The 27,984-nt window shown below is 36.3% G+C and overlaps 1 protein-coding gene across 1 annotated transcript in view; it reads right to left on the bottom strand.

Annotated features, from left to right (window-relative positions):
• ADAM32 (ADAM metallopeptidase domain 32) overlaps nucleotides 1-27,984 on the bottom strand; it is a gene marked incomplete at its 3' end in the record, with an annotated part of 166,323 nt that overhangs the window by 1,944 nt on the left and 136,395 nt on the right. Inside the window, exons 18-22 of the mRNA XM_082680384.1 lie at nucleotides 26,460-26,559; nucleotides 25,276-25,329; nucleotides 17,508-17,540; nucleotides 4,879-4,917; nucleotides 1,151-1,189 (exon numbers count right to left, since the gene is read on the bottom strand). Of these exons, the coding sequence (XP_082536510.1) occupies nucleotides 1,151-1,189; nucleotides 4,879-4,917; nucleotides 17,508-17,540; nucleotides 25,276-25,329; nucleotides 26,460-26,559 (265 nt within the window). The remainder of the gene's footprint in view (nucleotides 1-1,150; nucleotides 1,190-4,878; nucleotides 4,918-17,507; nucleotides 17,541-25,275; nucleotides 25,330-26,459; nucleotides 26,560-27,984) is intronic.

Below are 27,984 nucleotides of genomic sequence, written 5' to 3'. Positions count from 1 at the left end.
GAGTAGTTATAACGTCAATTATGTGTGTATATGAAGTTCAAGATGGATGTGATGTTCATTCACTAAGCAAGTATTTATTGAGCATTTACTCTGCTAGGTGCTAACTACAAATTAGTTCGCAAAATACACGTGGCCATTATCCTCAAGCAATTTCAGAGTGTATCGGCAAAGTAATGCTTTATTTAGGTAAGCAGAAGTTTGGAAGTATTAGAGTGTTTGAGCACTATATCACAAATCCCCTGGTAATGGTGACAGAGTGGAGGCAATAAAGAAAATCGGCTTTTTTCTTCATACTTTGTTTGGAGAAAATAATATCTATAAAAAGGTAATTATGTTAGGAAACATACAAAAACAACAGAATAAAGGATAGAGAAATGCCAATAGCCTCCCAAATGGAGGGGGTGACTTCATCAGGGACGACAGAAACTATATAATGTGGTGCGGTGTAGCCTGAAAACTTAACCTGTGGGTATGAAGGATATTCTGGAATATCAGTGGATTGAATGTAACTAAAAGAAGACACTTTAAGGAAAAACGCCAGGCAGGACAAGAAAACTAAAACTCTACAAGGGAGAAAAGAAGATTAGCAAATCAGTATATATTAGATGACTTCAGAAGGATCACAAGGCCACATGGGAAACTGAAAACTCAGAGAACCCTTATTAACACAATTGAGGGCTGTTGGACTGAGATGGGGAATGTGGAAAACGTAGAATTTTAGTGTGTTTATGATAACTGTCTCTTAGATAAACTCCTCCTGATTGGGGTAATAATTCACTCAATTGTTCATATTGAGTTTGTGAGTATAAATATAATCTAAACAAAAAAGTAATATTTCCCTTTGTATTTCATCATAAAACATTCAAAAATGCTCTATGAGTTAGTTTCACAAAATAATTATAAATATCTTGTCTCTCATTAGACAACTAGTTTTTCCCTAGGCATCAAAAGAGGAGGCAATCAATAAAAATTTAATAAACTGAAGAAAAGACTGAGTTAATTAATACTCATTCCCAGAATGGAAAATATTAATAAGTTGTTTTTAGTGTAGTACTTTATCAATTGTGGCTGCTCAAAAAATATTAAACAATCTTTTGTTCATTCTTATTTTCAACATATACTTATAAGAAACATTTCTTATGTCACTTACCTGCTGGTATTTGTTTGGGCACTACTTTCCGAACTTGATCTAAATAAAAATAAAAATGTCTGAAAGTTAACACTAAGAAACCTGCCTACTTTAAGAATGAAGATGAAGCCATTTCATACCAAAACTAACTCTTTTAACACCTGGGGCAGGAAAATAAGTAGCAATCTTATTTACCCAACACCAAGTGCAACACATAGTGCAAAATTTAAATCCTCCAGTGGGGAAACGTATCAAGACAGCAGAGATGCATTTGTTTCTTTATCACCTCTAAGCACAGTATATAAGTTTGATTCTGCCTAAATTTGGCCTTCCAGCTACAAGTTAGCTTTTCATTTGTTGACAAGTAAATTGCCACATTTTGCAAATTAACATTCACATTTACTTCTGGGCAAACTATCAGACTTAACTGACAGAATAAGTTCCCCTTTCTATTCCACAAGGAAAGTTTCCCGTTTCTACTCTGCAGAAAAGCTGAAGATAATAGCGCAAAAATTTAATACCGAACTGAGATTGACAGCCAGAAAAGGCTCTTTGTCTGTCAGTAAAAAATGAAGAAACTAGAAATTCAGAGAGAAAACAGGAGCAAAATCTGAATGACTACAAGGGACTCTGAATTACTTGTACCCTAAGGGATATGATTTTAATAACCCTAGCTTGGTAGGAGTTTAGGGTACAGATATTTAAATGTTAGAAAGCTAGAGTGAAGCCCAAGCCTGGTAGTCTTGAATGGAGTTAACAAAAGGTATGGCCACTGGGAATGCAATAGGCAAATTGTCTCAGCCATGTGGATGGAAAAGGATCACCTAGAGATGCAGGACCCCAGACCTCCACCATCTATAGAGGCAGGACCACAGTTCCTCAATTTCATTACCCACAAATTTGAACTAGCAAGCATAGAAAATATTAAAACATTCATGCCCCAAGACAGGGAAAGCTGAAACATTTCCCTCTTCCTAAAGTACGCCTCTACAACTCGGGGTGTGCAGAGTTCCCATGAGAACAATCATTGCCCCTGAGGATGAGCTTACAAGTCTAAATTACAAACAACTGTGTGTTAAGTGCCCACAGGCACAGCACAGCAGAACAAAAAATTCACATATTGAGATAGATGGATAATATAAAAAACCTTTAATAGAAACATTTAGAATCTCCACAGAGATTCAGGCAGAAGTAAGGCAAGAAAAGGATAGCTGTTAAGAGAAGGAGTGATTTGGAAACTAATATGAGGAAATCAGTGGCAGAGAGAGACATGAAAAAGCATAGCATATGAACAGCCCGGTTAACAACTATGGAGGATAAAGTGAGAAGACTCTCCCAAATATAGTCATTTCAGATGCAGAAAAGATAAAGAATGGAAAAGAGGTGATAATTAAAGAAATGACTGATTGTTTTCCCAGAATTAATGACCTGAATGCTGGTATCTAAATACTATATGGAATCCAGAGCAGCGTAAATAAAAACAAATTCTATCAGAACATATCATAATAAAATAACAAAACGTTCAGGACAAAGAGGAAATCTTAGAAGTCACTTAGAGTAAACACATTAATTGAAAGGGAATAAATAAGTTAATCAGACTGTCAACTGAGGTCTCATCAATGCCAGTAAATGTCACATTACAGCAACACAATACTTTAAAAGAGCTGTGGAAAGTGACTCCCAACCACAAGTCTGTAACCATCTAAGTTGCCTTTCAAAGATGAGTGTGAAAAAGACATGTTCAGACATTTAACATCAAATGCTTATAACCACAGAAACTAACTAAAATTAAAAGCGTTGTACTTCAGGAAGAAAGAAATTGAAATTAAAATGAAAAAAAAAAAATGGACTCAGGAATGAATAGTGGGAGTTCCCTGGCAGTCCAGTGGTCGGGACTCAGTGTTTTCACTGCTGTGGCCCAGGTACAGTCCCTGGATGGAGATCTAAGATCCCGCAAGCCACGCAGTGCGGCCAAAAATCTAAAATAAATAAACAAAATAAAATCCAGGGTTAAATACCATTAAAAAAAAAGAATGAATGGTGACCAAAGCAATTGGTAAATATGTTGTTAAGCCCTAGTAAGTATTCATTTAATATAAAATGATAGTAATAATAATAACTGACAAATGGAGGGGGAGTTGTGTAGGTGATCTAATATCCTTCTGTTGTTTAGAAGAAGAATGAAAATATTGAATTTTAGGTATTTAAAAAATTAATTAGACCTAAAGTGGTACTAATATAACATATACTGGGATTCATCCCACCTCCCTGCATGCTTTGACCTCAACAGTCTTTCCCACTGACTTTCTACCAGAAAAAGATTATTCCAAAAATAAATGACCTGAAAACTATAGTGGATGTTATGTTAGTAAAACATAGCAGTAGAGTCAAGTGACATTCTTTAAATATAAATGAATAAAATCATCCTAAAAATGTTTCCCTGGTATATACCAAGCCTGAAGGCTAGAACAGTGGATTAACATTCCAAATTATACTACTCTAGTTGAAATGTGCATTTACCTATGGGTAATTCTATCATCCCTTACCCAATGTAGGTGAATTAATATCCTAGGAGAGATGAATTATGTTGACAAGGTTTCAGGATGAGAGATAATATAATAAGAGAGGGAGAAAAGGGGGCAGTTATAACATTATAGATACATAGATTGTGTGTGTGTGTGTGTGTGTGTGTGTGTATTTGTCTATGTACCTTTGTGTTTGTGGATTTTTTTTTGGTCTGGTTGCCTGTGTGTGGAAAAGATTAAGTAATCATGCATTCATTCAACAAATATTTATTGAGCACTTACCATAAACCAACAACTCTGCTACATGCTGGCTATACAGTGCTATCCTCTACGATAACAGAGTATAATAAGACATACGTCCAAGGTGAGGAAAAAGTAACTGTGTTTCAGGACCATAAGTTAACTCCCTGATACTGAGAGGACATAATAATGAAAATCAATTCTTTTAGTTTGGTGAGAGTAACTTATGACTCCATAAGTGTCAGTAAAAGGAGAAGACCATAATGTCAGAAGAGAGATAAAGGATAAGAAAAACAGGCATTGTAATGGAAGAGGAAGACCTCTTCTGGAATAAAAGAAATTAAACAACCCTGTTGTGCAGCCTAGACAGCTTACTCTGTAGATTTGGGTGTGTCTGCTAAGTGTACTTTGGAGAGACCTACGTAGAATAACACCATCCAAAATTGGTGGATGTAGAAAACTAAACAATTATTGTATTATTATACAGACATATCCACCTTTCAGGAAATGGAAGGAGACCTAATTAAAACTACTTGGTAATCCTGAAAGGCTATGGAACACACAGAATTGTTATTCCTTTACAATCTTTTTCTTCAGCAAATTTTTCCTATGTGACCAGGGTAAGCCCTCATTCAGTTGTTCATGAGCATACATATTGGATTTCTAGAGTCTCCAATTAAAGAAGTAAACTTCCCCATTTATGAGTTAGCACCATAAACATTTCACCAATCACTTATTCCTCTGTTTCTCCAGAATAAACTCCCAACATACATTAACAAACTGAAGAAAAGAAGACATTGATTTATTTAGACAAATAGTCACTACTTAACTAAGTTGGCAAATACTAAGAGGAATTTTTTTGTGTGTAGTACCTTATCAATTGTTGCTGCTCAATTAATACTTAGCAATTACTTGTTGATTCAATTTGTTCATCTTATTTTTTAACACATACTTATTTTAAGAAATTCTTTCTAATTTACTTACCTGACAGTATCTGTTTGGCTACTACTTTCTGATGTGGACCTAAAATGCAAGTGAAAATAATGCTTCTAAGTTAATACTTTAAAAAAAAGTGTGCCTTCATAACAAATGAATGTCAGACCATTTTGTAACCTGTATTAACGCTTTTATACCACTAATTACCACTAATGCATCATTTCAAAAGATTACTAAGTTACAGTATGCAAATAAGTAACATTCTTATTTACCAATATACCATGTCCATAGAGAATATAAATGTCAAGTTCTCAAACAGAGGAGAAGGAAAACAGATTTGTCACTTCCCAGCTCAGAATATATGCTTGATTTTGAATGCCTGATTCTGGCCTTTAGGTTCTAACCTAATGTTTTACCCACTAGTAAACAAATTACTGCAGGAGGTGATTTAAAACCCTCACTGACTTCTAAACAATCAGGCAGACTGGGCTGACAGGGTAATTTCCACCTCCTATTTAACACACAGAGTAATAGTGAAAAAAATAACAAAAAATGCTAATGAAAATTTAAGGGAAGGAAGCGACATTTCTAATGATAGTCTGAAAAAAAAAGAGGATATAGAAAGCACGAAAGGTAAATAGGAACTAAAGCTGAATGACCCTAGAGGTCGGGGAATCAGTTAGGGAGTGGAGCCCACCTGGAAAACTGGAGCTGACCACCTCCTCTAACCTTGGAAGCCATGAAAGGCCATACCACCCACTAAGTGGAGATAGTATTATCATGAGTCTTAGAGATGCTGCAGGGAGATTGCTTCAGAAGTACAGGTGGAAAAGGATCACCTAGAGACACAGGAATCTTAGGTGCTTAAAATGCTTTAGGGATATGGATGGGATAAAACATCAAATACAGAAAGAGGAATCTTAAGCCTTTACTGTACAGGTTCAGGATACGAATTCATGTTTCCTATGAATTCTAGATGTGTAACATCTATGAATTCCATGTGTACCAAACAACTCAAAAGTTTATGACTGGGAGGGGAGTCTGTGGGAGAATGGATACATGTATACGTATGGCTGAGTCGCTTTGCTGTGCACCTGATACTATCACAACATTGTTAATCGGCTATACTCCAACAAAAAATTAAAAGCTTTTAAAAAAAGTTTATGACTTAGGAGGGTAAAACAAAATAATCCTGACAAGGAGGATTCTACAAAGCAGGATATGCAGAATTCTCATGAGACAATCATTGCTGCTTAAGATGGACTTACAATCAAATAAAAAAGCCAGTAAGAGGTAATGTTCACCTCTCGCGGAGTAAACTAATGAATTCATACACTAACAATTATAGGTAACAGGAAAAACTTCAAAAAAAAAGAATGCTTAGGATTTCCATAGAGATCAATAAAGGAACAGAATTCATTAAACAAGTAATGACAGAATGAGACCGGCCAAGATGGCAGAATAAAGATATTGAGCTCACCTTCTCTCACACCAAAATCACAACTATTTGCAGAACAACCATAGATGAAAAAGACCAGAACCTACATGAAAAGATCTACAACTAAAGATATAAAGAAGGAACCATACGAAATGGGTAGGAGTGGCAGAGTCATAATACAGTCAAGACCCATACGTCCTGGATGGGTGATCCACAATAGGAAAATAATTACAATTGAAGGGGTCCTCCCCAAGGTGTGAGGTGCCCCACATCAGGATGCCCAGCCCAGGAGTCCTGTGTTGGGAAGATGAGTGCCCAGAACATTTGCTGAAGGCTAATGGGGCTCACTTTCGGGAGACCAGAGAGCTGTGGAAAATAGACTCCATTCTTAAAGGGCACACACAGAATCTCACACGCTCCAGGACGCAGGGCAGAAGCGGTGAGTTGAATGGAGCCTGGGTCAGACCCTCCTGCTGATCTTGGAGAGTCCCCCGGAGAGGCAGGAGGCAACCAGAGTTCACCCTGGTGACACAGACACTGACGGCAGACATTTTGGGGAGCTCATTCTACCTCGTGGACACCAGTACTGGCAAGTACCATTCTGGAATCCTCTTTCTAGCCTATTAGCCCCAGGACTAGTCCCATGCCCGCCCAACATCCTACAGGCACCAGTACTGGGACAGCTCAGGGCAAGGAAATAATTGGGCAGGGACACAGCCTCACCCACTAGCAGACAGGCTGCCTTAAGACTCCCTGAGCCCACGGCTGCCCCTGGTTATGGCCCGGCCCACCAGAGCATGCAGGGCCAGGCCCCGAACAGCAGTGCACAGGCACTAGACCCAGGACCCCCATGGTTCTGCAGCCAGAGACCCTGGGACCCAGCTCGACTCCTAAGTAGGCGGGCACCAGCCCCAGAATCCATAATCCCACCACTAGAGAGCCTGCTCTAGACTCAGGACCAGGCTCACCCACCAGCAGGTGGACACCAGGCCCAGGACAAGGGCAGCCCCATAGCCTGTTCCCCCCCCCCAAATAGAACGCCAATACAAGCTTCAGGACACACTGGGCCCTGCAGCCAGCTGTGTCAGGATCTAGCCCCACCCACCAGTGGTCTGACACCAGCTCTGGGACCCCTGGGCACTGTGGGCAGACCCCAGGATTAGCTTTGTCAGTGGGTCAACAATAGCCCCAGGAACTGGCTTCACTCATGGGGCGGTTAGCAATATCTCCAGGATCTCCTAGACCCCAACTCCACCCACCAGTGAGCCAGCACTAGCCTCGGACCCCTGCAGGGTTTCACATCCAGCTGTCTTGCGACCCAGCCCTGCCAACCAGGAGCCCACAGCTTCCACACAAGGCAAGGCCTGGCAACCAACCAGACCAGGGACCAGCCAAGCCTATAAAACCACTTACTATAGCCAGCCTGCCACAACAGAAGGACCCACACAGCCCACATAGGGAGCAACCCTAGAGCATATAGCTCTGGTAATGAACAGGGAGTGTGCTGCTGGGATACATAGGAAATCTCCTACAAAAGGTCACTTCTTCAAGATTGGGAAACATAATCAACATACCAGATACATGGAAATCAAACTAGCAAGTTAGGTGAAATGAGGCAACAGAGGAGCAAGTTCCAAACAAAGGACAAAGATAAAACTCGTAAGAACTAAGTGAAATGGATACAGGCAATCTACCCAGGAAAGAATTTAAGGTAATGATCAAAAAGAGGATCAAAGAACTCAGGAGAAGAATGGATGAACAGAGTAAGAAGTTAAAGAACAACCAAACAGAGATGAAGAATATAATAACTGAAATGAAAAATACACTAGAAGGAATCAATAGTAGACTAAATGATACAGAGGAATAGATCAGGGAACTGGAAGAAAGAGTACTGGAAATCACTGATGCTGAACATAAAAAAAAAAAGAAATGAGAACAGTTTAAGAGACCTTCAGGACAACATCAAGCATATTGACATTCATATGATAGAAGTCCCAGAAGGAGAAGACAGAGAGAAAGGGGCAGAGAACATATTTGAAGACACAGTAGCTGAAAACTTCCCTAACCTGGGAAAAGTAGTAGACATCCAGGTACAGGAATTACAGACTGGGTGCTTAAACAGCAGACATCTGTTTCTTAAAGTTCTGGAGGCTGGGAAGTCCAAGATCAAGGTGTCAGCAAATTTGGTTCCTGGCGAGAACCTATTTCCTGGCTTGCAGGTGGCTGCTTTCTTGCTGTGTCTTCACGTGGTGCAGAGAAAGAAGGAGCTCTAGTCTCTCTTCCTTGCCTTATGAGAACACTAATCCCGTCATGGGGACCCCACTTTCATGACCTCATCTAAACCTAATTTCAGCCCAAATGCCCCAACTCCTAATACCATCAGATTGGGGGATAGGGTTTTAACATGTGAATTCGGGAAGAGGAGACATTCAGTCCATAAGACTACTTAAAAAATCATTCCAAAATTTAGTACCTCAAAACATTTATTATTAACTCTCTTGGTTCAGTGAGTTGACTGGGATCAGCTGAGTAGTTCTCATTTGGGGTCTCTCATGCAGTTGTAGTCATGTGTCAGATGGATATCTAAGATAGGTGGATGTTCACACGCTGTCAACTAATGACAACTATCAGCTGGGAGCTCAGCTGGAGTTGTCACCCAAAGTGCCTGCATGTGGCTTCTCCACGTACTGGAGCATCTTGCAGCATGGCAGGTGGGTTCCAAGATAGAGGAATGCAACAGCAAGCATTCCAAAAGGCCCAGGTGACAGTTACATGACCTCTATATTAGTTATACATTGGTGATTACATACAGAATCATAAAGAGATTCAACTACTTCTTTTGGTAAGAATATTTCTTAGGTGGTATTGTGCACTTCCAGTGGAAGGGACGTAATACCTGGTTGTTTGTCTTTTTATGATAACATCCATTGATGATCAAACATCTAGATAAAGTAATTCATCAAGAGTTTAAATTTGCATTTTTCAAAGATCATTCTGGCTAGACTACAAGTTCTCTTAAAAAGAAATAAATGTCACAGTTATGTACAGCTTTATGAGAATGGCAATCAAAACCAAGTCATAATGATATAAAGATTTATTGGGTATCTCATCCTGGTTTGGTCATTTTAATAGTCTAAAAATAAATAAGTTCAAAGGGAAGAAAAAAAGAAATAAGTTGTTTTGGCATACTCTTTCCCTGATGCTGTTCAGTTACGTCAAAAAGAACCTCAGGGCTTCCCTGGTGGCACAGTGGTTGAGAGTTCGCCTGCCGATGCAGGGGATGCGGGTTTGTGCCCCAGTCCGGGAAGATCCCACATGCCGCGGAGTGGCTGGGCCCATGAGCCATGGCCGCTGAGCCTGTGCGTTCAGAGCCTGTGCTCCGCAACGGGAGAGGCCACAACAGTGAGAGGCCCGCGTACCGCAAAAAAAAAAAAAAAAAAAAAAACTCATTAAAAATTTTTATTTTAAATAAAACATCAGTCCTTAAAGGTTAACAAAACATTAATTCATTAACCCCACAACCAGGATAGATAACTGTAGTCTTAATCATTGGGTTGCAAGTGCTTGCTTTTTCTTTCCTTTCTCCTTTTAAAAAATTTTTAAAAATTAATTAATTTTTTTGGCTGCATTGGGTCTGTTGCTGTGCGCAGGTTTTCTCTAGTTGTGGCGAGTGGAGGCTACTCTTCATTGTGGTGCACGGGCTTCTCATTGCTGTGGCTTCTCTTGTTGTGGAGCATGGGCTCTAGGCGCATGGGCTTCAGTAGTTGTGGCTCGTGAGCTCTAGAGCGCAGGCTCAGTAGTTGTGGCGCACAGGCTTCAGTAGTTGTGGCTCGTGAGCTCTAGAGCGCAGGCTCAGTAGTTGTGGTGCATGGGCTTAGTTGCTTCGTGGCATGTGGGATCTTCCTGGACCAGGGCTCGAATATGTGTCCCCTGCATTGGCAGGTGGATTCTTAACCACTGCGCCACCAGGGAAGCTCTAAAAATTTTTTTTAATTTAGGTACAGTCGGTATACAATATTTTGTAAGTTACAGGTGTACAGTACAGTGATTCATAATTTTTAAAGGTTATACTCTATTTATAGTTATTATAAAATATTGGATTTTCCCCCTGTATTGTACAATATGTCCTAATAGATAACTATAAGGAAACAGAAATACAAATCCAGGAATCAGAGTGTCTCCAAAAGGATCAACCCAAAGAGCAACACAAGACACATTATAATTAAAATGGCAAAAATTAAAGATAAAGAGAGAGTATAAAAAGCAGTATGGGAAAAGCAACAAGGTACATGCAAGGGAACTCCCTTGTATGTACATACATACTAATAAGTACATATTTATTAATAAGTATGCACATATTAATAATTACTTAAATGAAAATGGACTAAATGTTCCAACCAAAATACATAGAGTGGCTGAATGGATACAAAAATAAACCTGTATATATGCTGCCTACAAGAGACTCATTCAGTGCTAAAGAAACACACAGACTGGAAGTGAGGGGATGGAAAAGGTATTCCATGTAAAAGAAAAATTAAAAGAAAGTTTGGGTAGCATTACTTATAGTAGATAAAATAGACTTTAAAGCAAAGGCTGTTAGAAGAGACAAAGAAGAATAGGATATAACAATCAAGGGTTCAATCCAAGAAGATATAACAATTGTAAATATATATGCACCCAACATAGGAGCACCCAAATAATTGAAGCAAATTTCAACAAAAATAAATGGAGAAATCGAGAATAACACAATAATAGTAGGGAATTTTAACACCCAACTTAGATCAACAAACAGATCATCTAGACAGAAAATCAATAAGGAAATATTAAATAACATATTACAACAGATCAACTTAATAGATATATATAGAACATTCCATCCAAAAGTTGAAGAATACACATTCTTTTCAGGTGCGCAAGGAAAATTCTCCAGGACAGAGTTCATGCTAAGCCACAAAACAAGCCTCGGTAAATTTAAGAAACATTGAAATCATATCAAGCATCTTTTCCGACCACAACACTACGAGACTAGAAATCAGGTATAAGAAAAAAAAACTGCAGAAAGCACAAACGTGTGGAGGCTAAACAATATTCTACTAAATATCCAATGGATCACTGAAGAAATCAAAGAGAAGATTAAAAAAAAATACCTGGAAACAAATGAAAATGAAAACACAACCATCCAAAATCTATGGGATGCAACAAAAGCAGTTCTAAGAAGGAAGTTCATAATTATACAAGCTTACCTAGGGAAACAAGAAAAATCTCAAATAACAACCTAACCTTATACTTAAAGGAACTAGAAAAAGACGAACAAACAAAACCCCAAATAGTAGAAGGAAAGGAACCATAAAGATCAGAGTAGAAATATATGTAATAGAGACAGAAAAAAAAATAGAAAAGATCAATGAAACTAAGAGCTGGCTCTTTGAAAATATACACCAAATTGATAAAAACTTTAGCCAGACTCATCAAGAAAAAAAGAGAGAATCCAAATCAATAAAATCAGAAATAAAAGAGAAGTTACAACTGACATCACAGAAATACAAGGATCATAAGAGACTACTAAGAGAAACTATATGTCAATAAAATCAACAATCTAGAAGAAATGGACAAACTCCTAGAAATGTACAATGTCCCAAGACTGAACCAGGAAGAAATAGAAAATGTGAATGGATCAATAATCAGTAATGAAATTGAAACTGTGATTTTAAAACTCCCAGCAAACAAAAGTCCAGGACCAGATGGTTTTACAGGTGAATTGGACCAAACATTTAGAGAAAAGTTAACACCCATTCTTCTCAAACTATTTAAAAAAATTGCAGAGTAAGGAATGCTTCCAAACTCATTCTACAAGGCCAGCATCCTCATGATATCAAAACCAGTAAAAAGAAAGGAAGGAAGGAAGGACGGAAGGAAGGAAGGAAGGAAGAAAGAAAGAGAGAAAGAAAGGGAGAAAAAAAGAAAGAAAGAAAGAGAGAAAAGAAAGAAAGAAAGAAAGAAAGAAAGAAAGAAAGAAAGAAAGAAAGAAAGAAAGAAAGAAAGAAAGAAAAAGAAAAGAAAGAAAGAAAGGAAGGAAGGAAGAAAAACAAAACTACAGGCCAATATCACTGATGAACACAGATGCAAAAATCCCAGACAAAATATTAGCAAACAAAATCCAACAATACATTAAAAGGATGATACACCATGATCAAGGGGGATTTATCCCAGGGATGCAAGGATGGTTCATTATCCATAATTCAATCAATGTGATATGCTACGTGAACAAGTTGAAGAATAAAAATCATATAATCATATCAATAGGTGCAGAAAAAGATTCTGGGTACAAAATTCAACTTTCATTTCTGACAAAAACTCTCCAGAAAGTGGGCATAGGGGGAACACACCTCAACAAAATAAAGGCCACATGTGATAAGCCCACAGCTAACATCATACTCAATGGTGAAAATCTGAAAGCATTTCCTTTAAGAAAAGGAAGAAGACAAAGATGTTCACTGTCACCACTTTTGTTCAACACAGTAACAGCATTCCTAGCCATAGCAATCAGACAAGAAAACGAAATAAAAGGAATCCAAGTTGGAAAGGAAGAAGTAAAACTGTCACTTTTGCAGATGAAATGATACTATACATAGAAAATTCTCATCAATGAATTCAGTAAAGTTGCAGGATACAAAATTAATATACAGAAATCTGTTGCATTTCTATACACTAGCAACAAACTATCATAAAGAGAAATTAAGGAAACAATCCCATTTACCATTCCATCAAAAAGAAGAAAATACCTGGGAAGAAACCTACCTAAGGAGGCAAAAGACCTGTACTCAGAAAACTATGGCACTAATAAAAGAAATAGATGATGACACAACAGATGGAAAGATATACTATGTTCTTGGATTGGAAGAATTAATATTGTTAAAATGATCCTATTACCTAAGGCAATGTACAGATTCAATGCAATCCCTATCAAAATACCAATGGCATTTTTCACAGAACTAGAACAAATAATTCTAGAATTTGTATGGAAACACAAAAGACCACTGATAGCCAATACAATCTTGAGAAGGAAGGACAGAACTGGAGGTATCACACTCCCTAATTTCAGACTATATTACAAAGCTACAGTAATCAAAATAGTTTGGTACTGGCAGCAAAACAGACATGTAGATCATTGGAACAGAATAGAGAGCTCAGAAATAAACCCACACACTTATGGTCAATTAATCTACAAAAAAGGAGGCAAGAATATACAGTGGAGAAAAGACAGTCTGGTCAGTAAGTGGTGCTGGGAAAACTGTACATCTGTATCTAAAAGAATGAGATAGAACATTTTATTACACCATATACAAAAATAAACTCAAAATGAATTAAAACCAGAAATCATAAAACTCCTAGAAGAGAATGTAGACAGAACACTCTTTGACATAAATTGTAGCAATAGCTTTTTGGATCTGTCTCCTAAGGCAAAGGAAACAAAAGCAAAAATAAACAAATGGGACCCAAATAAACTTAAAAGGTTTTGCAGAGCAAAGAAAACCAATGAGAAAACAAAAAGACAACCTACTTAATGGGAGAAAATATTTGCAAGTAATATGACCGAAAAGAGGTTAATATACAAAATATATAGCACATCCAACTCAAAATCAAAAAACCAAACAACTGATTAAAAAAATGTGCAGAAGACTTGAATGGACATTTTTTCAAAGAAGATATACATAAGCTAACAGACACATGGAAAGATGCTAAACATCACTAATCATCAGAGAAATGCAAATCAAAACTACAACAAGCTATCATCTCACATCTGTGAGAATGGCTATCATCAAAAAGACCACAAAGGGGCTTCCCTGGTGGCGCAGTGGTTGAGAGTCTGCCTGCTAATCCAGGGGACATGGGTTCGAGCCCTGGTCTGGAAGGATCCCACATGCCACGGAGCAACTGGGCCCGTGAGCCACAACTACTGAGCCTGCGCGTCTGGAGCCTGTGCTCCATAATAAGAGAGGCCGCGATAGTGAGAGGCCCACGCACTGCGATGAAGAGTGGGCCCCGCTTGCCACAATTAGAGAAGGCCCTCGCACAGAAACTAAGACCCAACACGGCAAAAATAAATTAATTATTTAATAAACTCCTACCCTCAACATCTTAAAAAAAAAAAAAAAGACCACAAATAACAAATGTTAGTGAGGATGTGAAGTAAAGGGAACCCTCATACACTGTTGGTGGGAATGTAAATTGGTGCAAACACTGTGGAATACAGTACGAGGTTCGTCAAAAAACTAAAAATAGAACTACCACATGATCTAGTGATTTCACTCCTGAGTATATATTGAAGAAATGAAAATACTACTTTGAAAAGATACACATACCCCAATGCTTGTAGCAGCATTATTTACAATAGCCAAGATATGGAAGCAAAGTTGTGTTCATCAACAGATGAATGGATAGAGGATGTGGTATATTTACACACAATAGAATATTACTCATCTATTAAAAAGAAAGTAATTTTGCCATTTGCAACAATATGGATGGACTTGGAAGGTATTATGCTTAATGAAATAAGTCAGGAAAAGACAAATACTGCATGTTATCACTTACTTGTATAATATAAAAAGTGAAACGAACTAGTGAATATAACAAAAGTAGAGTCACATATGTAGAGAACAAACTAGTGGTTACCAGTGGAGATAGCAAGGGGGCGAGGGACAAGAGAGGGATAGGCAATTAAGAGGTATCAACTACTATGTATAAAATATATAAGCTACATGGGTATATTGTGCAGCACAGGGAATACTGCCAATATTTTATAATAACAATAAATGCAGCATAATCCTTATAAAAATTATTAATCACTATGTTGTATACCTGAAACATATAATTTTATAAATCAACTATACCTCAATTAAAAAACACATGACAGAACTGAAAAAAAAAGAGTTGTTGATTTTGAATTGTTTAGGGAAATCACCTAGAACACTAAACAGAATATAAAATATACATAAAAGTCCAGTTAAGAAACATGGAACAATTTAGACACAGAAAATTTAGAATGGGGGAGAGTCAGTATTTGAAGAGAAAAAGTCTAGAACTTTTCCAAAATTGAAGAAAGGTATGAGTCTTCACACTGAAAGAAAATATTGGGTCCAGCTCATGATTTTTAAAAAAATCTCTACCAGAATACATTATAACAAAATAACAACTCTAAGGACAAGGAATACATGTACAGGCTATGTTAGGCAGAATTCTAACAATGGCTATGTTAGGCAGAATTCTAAGATTCCCATTCCTTGGTTATTCAAACACTTTTCAAAGTACTGCTCTGAAAAGATTTTGCAAATGTAATTAAACCTCCAAATCTGTTGGCCTTAAAATACAGAGATTATTTTGGTGGGCCTGACCCAATCAGGTCAGCCCTTTACAAGTAGAGTTTTCTCCTGCTGGTAGAGGAAAGAAATTAAGAGAGAGTCAAAGCCTTAGGAATACTTATATTACTCTTGTTTCTTTAAAGGTGAAGGGAGGTACATGAGTAGCAATGCAGGTGGCCTCTGGGAGACGGAGGGGCTCCAAGCAGACAGGCAACAAGGAAAGAGATACCTCAGACCTACAGCTGCAAGAAATTGGATTTTTCTTACAACTCAAATGAGCTATGATCCCAGCCTGGCCTTCAGGCCTTCAGGTCAGACTTGTGACAACCCAGCCAAATCCACCTGGATTTCTGACTTACAGAACTTGCTCATAGTAAATGAATGTTGTTTAAGTCACTGAGTGTGTGGTAATTTGTTATGCAGCAATAAGAATGCAATGACTAGGTAAAACTCCTATTAATCATAAAGGAATAAATGAATCAACACACTAACAGAAGATTTATCATCATCAATAGTAAATGCCACATTACACTGACATATCTTCAAATAGCGAAGGCAAAATAACTCAGCATAGAAGTCTATACTACATAAACTCATACTCAAGAGTGAAAATAAAGATAATTTTAGGTGGATAAGATAAATAGTTTACTACACATAGACTCAATGATGGAAATTCTAAGAGAGGTACTTCACCAAAAGGGAGATTGAACATTAAAAAAATGGAATTAAATTCAAAAAAGAATAGTGAGTAAATAAGTTACAAATATGTAGTGAAATCCTAGTATGTTTTGATTAAATATAATAATGATAATGATGACTTATTTGTATCAGGTTAAAATTCAGGAGTAACTGAAAGCCAAATGATAATGCTATGGAAGAGTGAAGAAAAGAGTATAAGGTTTAATGGTCTAAGATCCATAAATTGTTAGAAGAAGATTATAAGTACTTTTATATCTAAAATTGTAACTTCATCTACATTTAATTTTAATAATTTAATAAACCATAATATAATAATTAAAGAATTAAAGAATATAACTAGAACATATAATGACCAAATTGATAGAAGGAAAGAAAAAACAATGAAAGCACAATCAATATGATGGAATACATGAAAGTAGAAAGAGAAAATACTGAAAACGCATGATAAATAGAAAAAAAACAAAACGGTAGAATTTAGTCCAAACATATCAGCACACATATAAATATATAAACATATTCAATTCAACTATTGAGAAACTCTTGAGGTTACATATTTTAAAATTCCATTGGCATGCTGTTTTCAGGAGACCAAATTAAATAAAAGGTTGAAAGTAAGGGGATGAAAAGTTACATTAGATAATGTAATAGAATAGAATGTTGGTATAGCAGTTATAAAACAGTAAGGACAGAATTTATGGTTAAGAAATATTAACGGGGACAATATGCTATTTATTAATGTTAAAAGAAAAGCACAGCTAAGTCAGTGTAATTAGTTCTCATCAACCCAAAATTATTATAGAAATTTATACATGAGTTCTGTCATGTACAATCTATCAAATGTCAAGCATTTGCTTGTTTGTTTACCCAAGCAGCACATAAATATAACCCAAGCTGGGTAACTTCCAGGCACTATACATCCTTTTTCTTTACTAATTATACATATCCTATCTTTTATTAGAGTCAGTCATTTTATTCCTTGTTTCCTCAGAGTAGACTTCCAATAAGTATTTATTAAATGAATAAAAGACTAATTTACTAGAAACTAAATTACTATATACTAGTAGCCTGGTTTTCAGTGGATTACTTTACCAAACTTAGCTGTTCGAACAGTATCTAGACATTGTGAATTATTCATTCTTAATTTTCAACATGTATCTTAAGATGCCTTCCAATTTACCTACCTGCTAGCATTTCTGTGAGTGCTGCCTTCTGATCTGGATATTAAAAAAAAAAAGGAAAATAGTGTCCAAAGTTAGTCTCAAGAGCGCTTGCCAACTGCATAAATAAAATCAGGCCATTTTATAAGCAGTATTATCTCTTTTATAAGGTAAGTTACCAAAAAAGAAAATCATGTCCAAGGTCACTGAACAAAGATGCAAATAAATAACATTCTTATTTACTTATATACCTCATCCACAAAGAGTGCATTTCAAACTTGTACTAAAGAAATTATCAAGAAGGCACAAATTTTCTTTTCCCTTATCACTTCTAAACACAGAATATAGGTTTGACCCTGAATTCCTGATTCTGACCTTTATACTCCAACTTTTAATTTTTTATTCATTGATAAAGAAATGCTACATTTTATAAGTTAAAACCCATATTGACTTCTAGACAATCTGACAGAATGAGCTGGTGGGACAATTCCCCTTTCCATTCCTCAAAGAGGAGTGCTGAAAAAAAATAAGACAAACAGTTAATACATAACTGAGGTTAACAACAAGAAAAGAATTCTCCTGGTGCTAGTAAAAAATGAAGAAACTGAGTTCAAAGGGTAAACAGGAGATAAAAGTGAATGATTGCAGGGGTGTCTAAACCAGTGATATGACTTTGGGACTAGAGATTTAATACCCATTCCTTAGAAGTTATGAGGCCTTTGCATGCAAGGAAACTAAGTGAGCTCCTTAACTGGAGCCATTTAACCTGGGAGCCATGAATGTCCATACCACCCATTACACAGGGATAGTAAAAATTCTGACCAGTGGCCTTTGGAATGCAGCAGGGAAAAGGGGATACGCAACAGGAATAGATGGGGGAAAATGCATCACTGCAGAGTCCCAAGCCTACAAAAAATGTACTTTCAGGGCCCCAGTCACACGCCTACAAATTCTTGAACACCATGCATAGCAGTTGTTCCAAATATTTTTGCTTTAAAAGAAGCAAAAATGAAACCACCCACATGTTTATGTCTTCAACACAGGGCATGCAGAATTCTCATGGGAAAAGCATAGACACTGAAAGGAAAAGACACTGAAGAGAAAAGAGGTTTGTACGATTACAAACCCCTAATAGATAATGTCAACAGCCAGAGCAAAACAATGAGTTCACACACCAAGATACAAATGATGAAAAAACTTGGAGAATATTTAGAATCTCCACAGAGATTTCTGCAAGAATAGAATCCATAAGTCTAGAACAGGACAGAGAAGGAAGAATTGGTGAAATGAGAGTGATCTCAGGAAATCAAACAGAATGTGAGATGGAGAGAGAGCTATGAAAGTGCAGTTACAAACCATAAAGACACACTTCCAATTCCGGTCAAGATGGAGTAACAGACTGGATTTACCCTCCTGCCTGAAACAAATGAATATCTGGACAAAATACATTAAATGCTGGTTTTCAGACACTGAATATTAGGCAGGATAGTGATATATGAGAGAAGGGAAGAAAGGTGAGACCTGTGACTGCCCCTTGTTACTGCCTGAGGAGAGTTGCCATCCTGTAGCACAGCAAGGGAAACCCAGGCAAAGCCAGAAGGCTCCCTGAATTGAGGTAATAGGGTCTGCGGATGCCAAGGCAGCTACACTTCTCAGGGCAGAACACCAGAGAAGAAAGGAGGTGCACAGAGAGCTCCTGATGTCTGTGGAGGGTCCTCTTTGAGTGTTCTGCAGAGTACCAATCACTGGACGCAAGTGAAGAAACTCCCTGAGCCAGAGAAAAATGATTAGAAACTAATAAAGGAAGCAATCTCTTGTGCTCATATAGGAACAGGAATAGTTTGTGTTCCCACCATCTGAGTTGAAAAATCTCATAATTCACAGTGAGTTTGGTAGTTACATGGAAGGGTACTGCCTCCGTAGTGCTAACCATTCTGATCCTACTTAACGAAGCTTAAAAGCAATGGTGTTAGAAAAACTGAATATTCTTATGCAGGAGAAGAAAAACACTCAATTCATACCCATACAAAACTTAGTTCAAATTAGATATAAGCCTAAATGCAAAACCTAAAACTATAAAACTTTTAAAAGAAAACATGAGAGAAAACCTTCATGAATTTTGGTTAGGCAAATATTTCCTAGCTACAACATCAAAATCATGATCTATAAAAGAAGATACTGATACACTGGATTTCATCAAAATTTTAAACTTTTGCTCTTTAAAAGAGTGAAAAGAAAAGCCTTAGAGTAGAAGAACATATTTGCAAATCACATATATAATAAAGCACTTGTATCCAGCATTTATAATGAACACTCAAAATACAATAATAAGAAAACAAACAATCCATTTTTTAAATGATCAAAAAGTTCTGACTGACTCAATAATAAAAAGACAACCCAATCAAAAAATGGGGTCTTTCAGCTGAAACCGCCATCTTCCAGTAATTTGTCAAAAAGACCAACACAAATGAAAAGAGAAGAGGCACCTGCTATACTTTTAGAAAACATGGGGTTGTTCCTTTGGTCACATACATGGGAATTTACAAAAAAGTGATATTGTAGACAGCAAGGGAACTGGCACTATTTAAAAAAGAAATGTCCCACAAATGTTACAAAAACTGGGAGTCTACAATGTTACCCAGCATGCTGTTGGCATTGTTGAAAACAAACGAATTAAGGGCAAGATTCTTGCCAAGAGAATTAATGTACTTATTGAGGATATTAAGCACTCTAAGAACCAAGATAGCTCCCTGAAATGAAGGAAATATGATCAGAAAAAGAAGGAAGCCAAAGGGAAAGGAACATGGGTTTGACTGAAGCACCAGCCTGCTCCATCCAGAGAAGCACACTTTGTGAGAACCAGTGAGTTGGAACCCATTCCCTATGAAATCATGCCATAATAGGTGTAAAAATAAATGAATAAAAGACCTCCGGATTGTAATTTTAATTAATTAATTTAAAATGGGTAAAATATTTGAATACACACTTCTCCAAAGAAGATGTACATCTGACAAATAACCACATGAAACTGTCAGCATCATTAGTCATTAGAGAAATGCAAATTAAAACCATAATGAGATGCCACTGCACACTATCGGAATTGCTAAAATTAAAAAAATATATGACCATATAAGTGTTGTTGAGAATGTGGAGGAACTAGAACTCTCACATACTAGTGGTTGGAATATAAGATAGAAGAACTGCTTTGCAAAACAGTTTAGCTCTTTCTTTAGAAGTGAAACATATACCTACCATATTACCCCGTTGTTCCAGTCCTGGGTATTAACTAAAAAAAAGAACGCATATGTTCACAGAGAAATTTGTATGTAAATGTTCATAATGGCTTTATTTATAACAGCCCAAAACTGGAACGCATCCAAATAACTATCAATAGATGGAATGGATGAACAAATTATGGTATAATCATACAACTGAATACTTATCAGCAATAAAAGGAAAAAAAATGATCACACAAGAACACGGATGGATTGCAAAATAATCATGGTGAGTGAAATAAATCAGACAAAAAGAAGAGTACATACTGTATGATTCCATTTACATAAAATTCTAGGAAATGCAAACTAAGAAAGCAGATCAGCAGCAGTATGGGGACAGAGCAGGTGGAAGAGGCAGGAGTGGGGCTTACGAAGGGGCTCGAGGAAATTTGGGGCATGACAGATACCTTCATAATCTTGATCATGATGATGGTTTCATCAGTGTTACTTTTCAGATTATCAAAACATACAAAATTATACACTTAAAATATATGTAATTTACTGTGTGTCAATTATACCACGATAGAACTATACATTAGAAAAAGAACAAGCTATTGATACACATAACATCACAGATGAATGTCAAATGCATTATGCCAAGGGAAAGAAGACAGACTCAAAAGATTACATACTACAGTATACGATTCCATTTCTACAAAGTTCTGGAATTGGCAAAACTATAAGCAAAGAAGACATCTGTCAGTGCCAGGAGCTGAAGGTGGGGTGAGAGGGAATTCTGAGGTGATGAAATTGTTCTATGTTTTATTGAGGTTGTAGTAAGTGTACACATTTGTTAAACTCATAGAATTACATAAACCAAAGAGATTAATTTTACTACATGTAAATTGTATCTCAGCTTTTAAAAGCTTCATTCTTAGTGTCAAAAGAAAAGAAGCAAAAGGAGGAGAAGTATAAAGATGAGGAAGAGAACAATCATCACATCTACCATGGAGGCTAGAATGGAAGACCCTAAAATATAGGGATTTCAGAAAAATAAAAGGGATAGAATGGGGAAGAGTCAATCATTAAAGAGATAATGACTGAGAACCTTCCAGAACTGAAGAAAGACATGATAATTGAAGATGATTGTGAATTCAGAGCTGGAAAAATAAAAACAAACTCATATCAGAACAAGTAATAATTCAGTAACATAATACCTTGGACAAAAGAAAACTTGAGAAGCTAACTTAGAAAAAAAGTGCAAGTATAAAGGTAAAAATGAATTAATTAATCTGACAGCAGACATCTCAACAACAGTAAATGCCAGAATTCAATGGCATCATAAAAGGGCTGACAGAAATAACTGTCCACCTAAAATTCTATACCCATATAGAATTTCAAGAGTGAAAGTGAAATAAAACCATTTCCAGGCATATAAGGCAAACAAGTGATTACACATAGACCATCACTGTAATAACTACCAAAGCAAGTACTTCTCCAAGAAGATTGAACCTAGAATGAAAAAAGCAGGATTCCAAAAAGAATGGCGATAATTATGGCATTGGTACACAAACCATGTGACAAAATTTCATAATATATACACACACATACTCAAAAATGAGTGTATGTATGTAAACACTGGTGAATATGAATAAGGTCTATAGTTTAATTGATAATATTGTACCAATACCAATTCTCTGGCTGTGAAAATGTGCTATGTTAATGTAAGATGTTATTATTGAGAAAACCTAAGTGATGAGTACAATGGAATTCTGTGCTATTTTTGCAACTTTTTGTATTTCTTAAATTATTTCAAATTTAAAGTTTAAATTTAAAGTTTAAAAAAAGGGAATCATAGGGCTTCCCTGGTGGCTCAGTGGTTGAGAGTCCGCCTTCCGATGAAGGGGACGCGGGTTCGTGCCCCGGTCCGGGAGGATCCCACATGCTGCGGAGCGGCTGGGCCCGTGAGCCATGACCCCTGGGCCTGCGTGTCTGGAGCCTGTGCTCCACAACGGGAGAGGCCACAGCAGTAGGAGGCCCGCGTACCGCCAAAAAAAAAAAAAAAAAAAGGGAATCATAAAGAATCTGGAAAATATATTAGGAAATCCTAATAAGTATTAACTAAACATAATAATGATAAGAACACAATAACACAAAACTTATTTGGAGGGAACTGAAAAGCCAAATGACAAACAGATTGAAAAAGATAGGTTAGTGTTAAAGGGCTAAGATCCTTGAGTTATTCAGAAGATTATATACAATGATTAAATTAAGACATTATACAACATTAGCTACAAATGCTAAAAGTTAACAAAAATCATTAAAACAATAAAAACAGAATATAAAAATGTACAAAATAGTAGAAGAGAAAAAGAAAAGAAGAAAAAGCACAATCAAGAAAATGGATTTTTTTTTTTTTTTTTTTTTTGCGGTACTCAGGCCTCTCACTGTTGTGGCCTCTCCCGTTGTGGAGCACAGGCTCCAGACGCACACGCTCAATAGCCATGGCTCACGGGCCCAGCCGCTCCGCGGCATGTGGGATCTTCCCGGAACGGGGCACGAACCCGCGTCCCCTGCATCGGCAGGCGGACTCTCAACCACTGCGCCACCAGGGAAGCCCAAGAAAACGGATTTTGAGAGAAGGAAAAAATGCAAAAAAAAAAAAAGAGAGGATAGTAAGTAGGAAGAAAATAAGATGGTAAATTTCAATGTGAATATATATCATCATATATTAAGCATATAAATGTAACAAACTCCACTACTGCATTTCATATAAAGGCTGTTTATAATGTACCAACTAAAATCAAAGAATGGTTGAAAATAAGGGATGAAAAATATGTAATAGGTAAGTCTAAATTTCAAAGAGCAAGTTGACATATAGCAATGTAAGAGTGAGAATAGAATTTAAGATACAATTATTAATGATAAAAAGAAAATACACCAAGAATATATAACTATGTTGAACATTATCCATTTAGCCACTGCCTCAGAGTATATAAAGCAGAAGTCTCAACAATCGAAGAGAAAGCCGTGACATATTGGTAAACCTTATTTGCCTCTCATAGAAAATGAATTATCAAGTAGAGAAAAAATTTAAAAACCCAGTAAGTATAAAGATGACTTGAAACAGCACAATTAAAAAGTTTGTTCTAAAAACAAAGAAAAAAACATACTGTATCACATTAATTGAAGCATGCATATCAAGCATATATTTTTACAAAAAACTGACTTCCTTTCTGGTTCCAACATTTAAGAGTCTAAATCAGAGACAAAGCTTTCCCAATAAGGTAATAAAATTGGAAAATAACTTTTACAGCAACAAAAATAAATCATATAACTGAAAACTAAAGACCATGGTTTTTCATGATTTAAATAAGAAATCGTGCTGGAAGTTTCTAATTTTTTAAACTGAATATCAGCTGTATCTTAAAAACTGGAGAATGTAGATGAAATGATATATAAGGGAGAAAGTTTTCACTTTAAAAGCATATTAGGAAAATAAGAAAAATTGAAAATTAATAAACAAAGCATTAGACTCCACAAAGGTAGAATTAACAAACACATAGCAAAGGTGAAGAGAGTAGCAAAGAGGAACAGACCGTAAGTTAAGGATTATAAACACAAGGAAATATATGGATCTCAACAGAACGACAAATTATATTTTTAAATTACTAATAAAATAGAAAAACCTCTGAGAAGACTGCTCATAAAAAAGGAAAAACAAACTTAGAATTAGATGGGTAAACATATGTATAAAGTATAAATATTTAAAATTATATATAATTCTAGATATGGCACAGGGATGTAGCCATGTGTAGTAAAAATATGTGATACACACCAGCTTTCAGTGCAGAGGTTGTTCTCCACAGAGAGGGAGATGGGGATTGCAGCTGTATATACAGCGGTTTATTTCATAAGAGAAACAAAATATTCATGTTTATTTCCAGTGGTGGGCAAATGGTTGTTTGTCACCTTGTTCTGTCTTTGCTTTTGAACTATATTTTTAAATAAAAATATTTTACATACTAAATTATAAATTTGCTTTCTGAAGACTTTTCCCAGAGAATATTTTTAAAATTATTTCTTACATGAGGCAGCAATGCAAATTGAAACATTTCATTTGTGATATGGCTCATAAATCTGCATTACAAATAAATACTTCTGGTACTTCTCCTGTAGGTGACACAGATCACTGGGCATTTGAAAGCAATAGATATGGATACATTTTAGTTCTTCCTCTCTCAATTACCAAGGCGATGACATTGGCAGGTCATTAAAACCACATTCCAAAATTTTTGCATCTTTAAAATAAGGATATTCAAAACTATCTCAAATAATTAAATGAGATACTGATGTAGCATACAAAATTCCTGTAAAATGTAAAGTATTATGGCTGCTCATAATATTTCCTTATATGTGACTAGATTTAAATGGTACTAAAGTTTAACTTCAGAACACAAATTCAATTTACTCGCTACTTTGGGGTTCCTCTTTCTTGCTGAACCACTTTTTCAAAGGCTTCCATGAAACAGCTACTATGGTTGCTATGACGAGAACAGGTAAAGCAATGTAGGTACCCAAAAGCCACTGCTTCTCCCCAGCCTTCTCAAAACCTCCTTCCTTGATTAAACCTAAAAATAAAAATACATTAAAAAATCAGAGTAAAAAAATTAAGCTGCCTACTTTTACTTTCAAGTTACAGCAAACTAATTACAATGTTCTTAATTTTTATTGTTATTCAAGGAACATGGAAAAATAATAATAGAATCATAATACTTGAGACTATCTCTATAAACTCTCATTCTAAAAGAACAGAAACTAAGTTCCAGAAAGTTCCAATGTATTCTACATTATACAGTAGCTACAGCAAAATCCCACTATAAGTGGGACCCCAAAACTTCAGTGATATATAATCTGCTTGTAAGGTTATCCAACAAACTTGCATTGTTACAAGGTGCATTATCACAGAATTCCACTATATCTGTGCATATCCTGTTTTTCTTTATTAGATTGTTGGCTCTTTGACATTTAGGGATCTGTTTTTACATGCGGAGTCACTGCAGTGCTACTAAAACGTCACTGCCATAAAAAATAGGAGACTTGATTCCTAATCCTAATTCTGCAGCTAGTTAGCACCGGGTATTCTTTAAATTCCATGAGGAGTGGGACTTTGTTTTGCTTACTGTACATGCCTAGTGCCGTATGATGAGCACCTGGTATATATTAGGAATTCAATAAATATTTGCTAAATCAATGAATGAATGACAAAAACTAAAGTCATGGTGAACAAACAGAATATTGTTTTAGCCCCTTCTGTCATCTCTTTAGCAGCAATTAATAGATTTTTATCATTTAAACTATAAACGCCAGACTAAAAACTTATCTTCTATTTCCTTTATTTCTTCTATAACAGACACATTAACAGTGCTGGACACAGGGTGTGTTGTTTGTATAGAGCTGAGACCACAGGATCAGGCGTAAAAGGGGGAAAAGGTTGAAAGACAGTTTAAAGGAGAAAGTCAGACATAAGTAAATAAAAATTTTAAGAGATACCCTCAGCTTCAATCATATTCAAAATTAATATTAGGACAAAAAGCAGGATTAAGAAGCATATTTGGCGTCTAGTTCTTGAGGCAGCCTATTTACCTTTTAATTACAAATACTGGTTTCTTTCAAAGTGTCAAAAATCGAACTTTGTCTTTGCGAAGGTAAGCAATTTGAGAATTTTATTAACTGGATACAAGAAGAGAGAGATACTTGCCCTGTCCCCCAGGCAATCTGGAAGGTATTCTGGAGAGCGCTCGGCAATCTGGAGGTCTGTAGCCACTAGAACAGTTGCACGTCATCTCAGAAGTGCACACCTAGAATCATTTTTTTAATTCAAATGATCATTTAAAAATATTTTCTCATAGAAAGTAAAATTATCAGATGGATCATCAAGCTTACTTTTTTATTTTCATCTAGTGTAATTTTATTTGATTTATTTAGAAAGAGAATTCTACAAATTGAATGCTTGGTTTTTTAGCCTAAAGTGCACACACGCACACACACACACGCTAAAAAGCCGCTGTAAAGTGAGGCTCACAATATTTGCACCTGGAAAATTTAACACCTTCAAATGTTCACCAGAAAATTTAGTGTGCAATTTCAGAAACACCTACATAAATTCTAATGAAAATGAGACCATTCCAGTGGTGTGTTAGAGCCAGCCAGTATCAGCTCCCAGGGCTGAGTGTGTAACATCTCTTCCCATCTCCAAGTTCAGTGACATCATGGGGTAGTTTGAAGTATTTGTACTTACAAATGAGGACTTTACCCTTCCTCACACTAGTTGGTAAACATTTACTAGCATAATACTGCCCTTGACCAGCATCAGGTTTGTTTGTTAGCTTTTGTTTGTTTGATTTTTAAGCAAAGGTTTTTTTGTATTCCAGGAGGGCATCAGATAATTAATTTCTGTAATTAATTAATTAATAATAGCAAACAACTTTATGGTGCTATGTGTGAGTCTCTATTCTGAGCACTTTATATAGATTCACTCATCAAATCCTCACAATAGCCCTATAAAGTTGGGACTATTATTATTCCTACTTTACAGATGAATAAACGGAGGCATAGATGTTTAACTTGCCAAAGGTCACATGGCTAGTAAGTGATGGAGACAGGATTTAAACTGAAGCTATCTGGTTTCAGAGTCTCTGCCCTTGACCACTATGCTATGCTACTTCTCAAAATAATATAAAACATCTCTCAATTTCTAAGATCTCAATTTAAGAACATGAATCTAATTTCATGGCTTAAATGTACAGGAAAAAAGTATTCTGTTTGGGTTATCCATTGCCTTAGCTCTATCACATCACCTTCATGTTGTTGTGTGTGTATATGTATGTCTACTGTGAAATACCTCACAGAAATATTTCGTCCTTCTCAGGAGACACCATGTTGTCACTTTGTCATAATACTGTGTTGTTACTTTTGGATCACTTGGTTAAGGTGCTGTCTTCCAAGTTTTTTCCACTGTAAGTTACCATGCCTCCATTTGTAATTAATAAGCAATCTGTGAGGAGATACTTGTGAGATTATGAAAGTATCTGGCTCCTCGTAAAACTTTCACCCACTAGTTTTAGCATCCATTGATAATTACTTAACTCCATTATTCCTTCTATATTGTTTATACTATAAAAAAGTTTTCCCATATCTCCATTTATCTATTCAGTTACTGTTATTGGTAAACATATTACTGATATAGTCAAAGGAGCTTTGACAAGTGTGCCAAGACCACTCAA

The sequence above is a fragment of the Grampus griseus genome (assembly GCF_964374135.1).
Source record: "Grampus griseus genome assembly, chromosome: 21".
In the NCBI taxonomy this organism is placed as follows: domain Eukaryota; kingdom Metazoa; phylum Chordata; class Mammalia; order Artiodactyla; family Delphinidae; genus Grampus; species Grampus griseus.
Note: the sequence above shows the minus strand (reverse complement) of the source record. Positions and strands in the feature narration are given on the sequence as shown.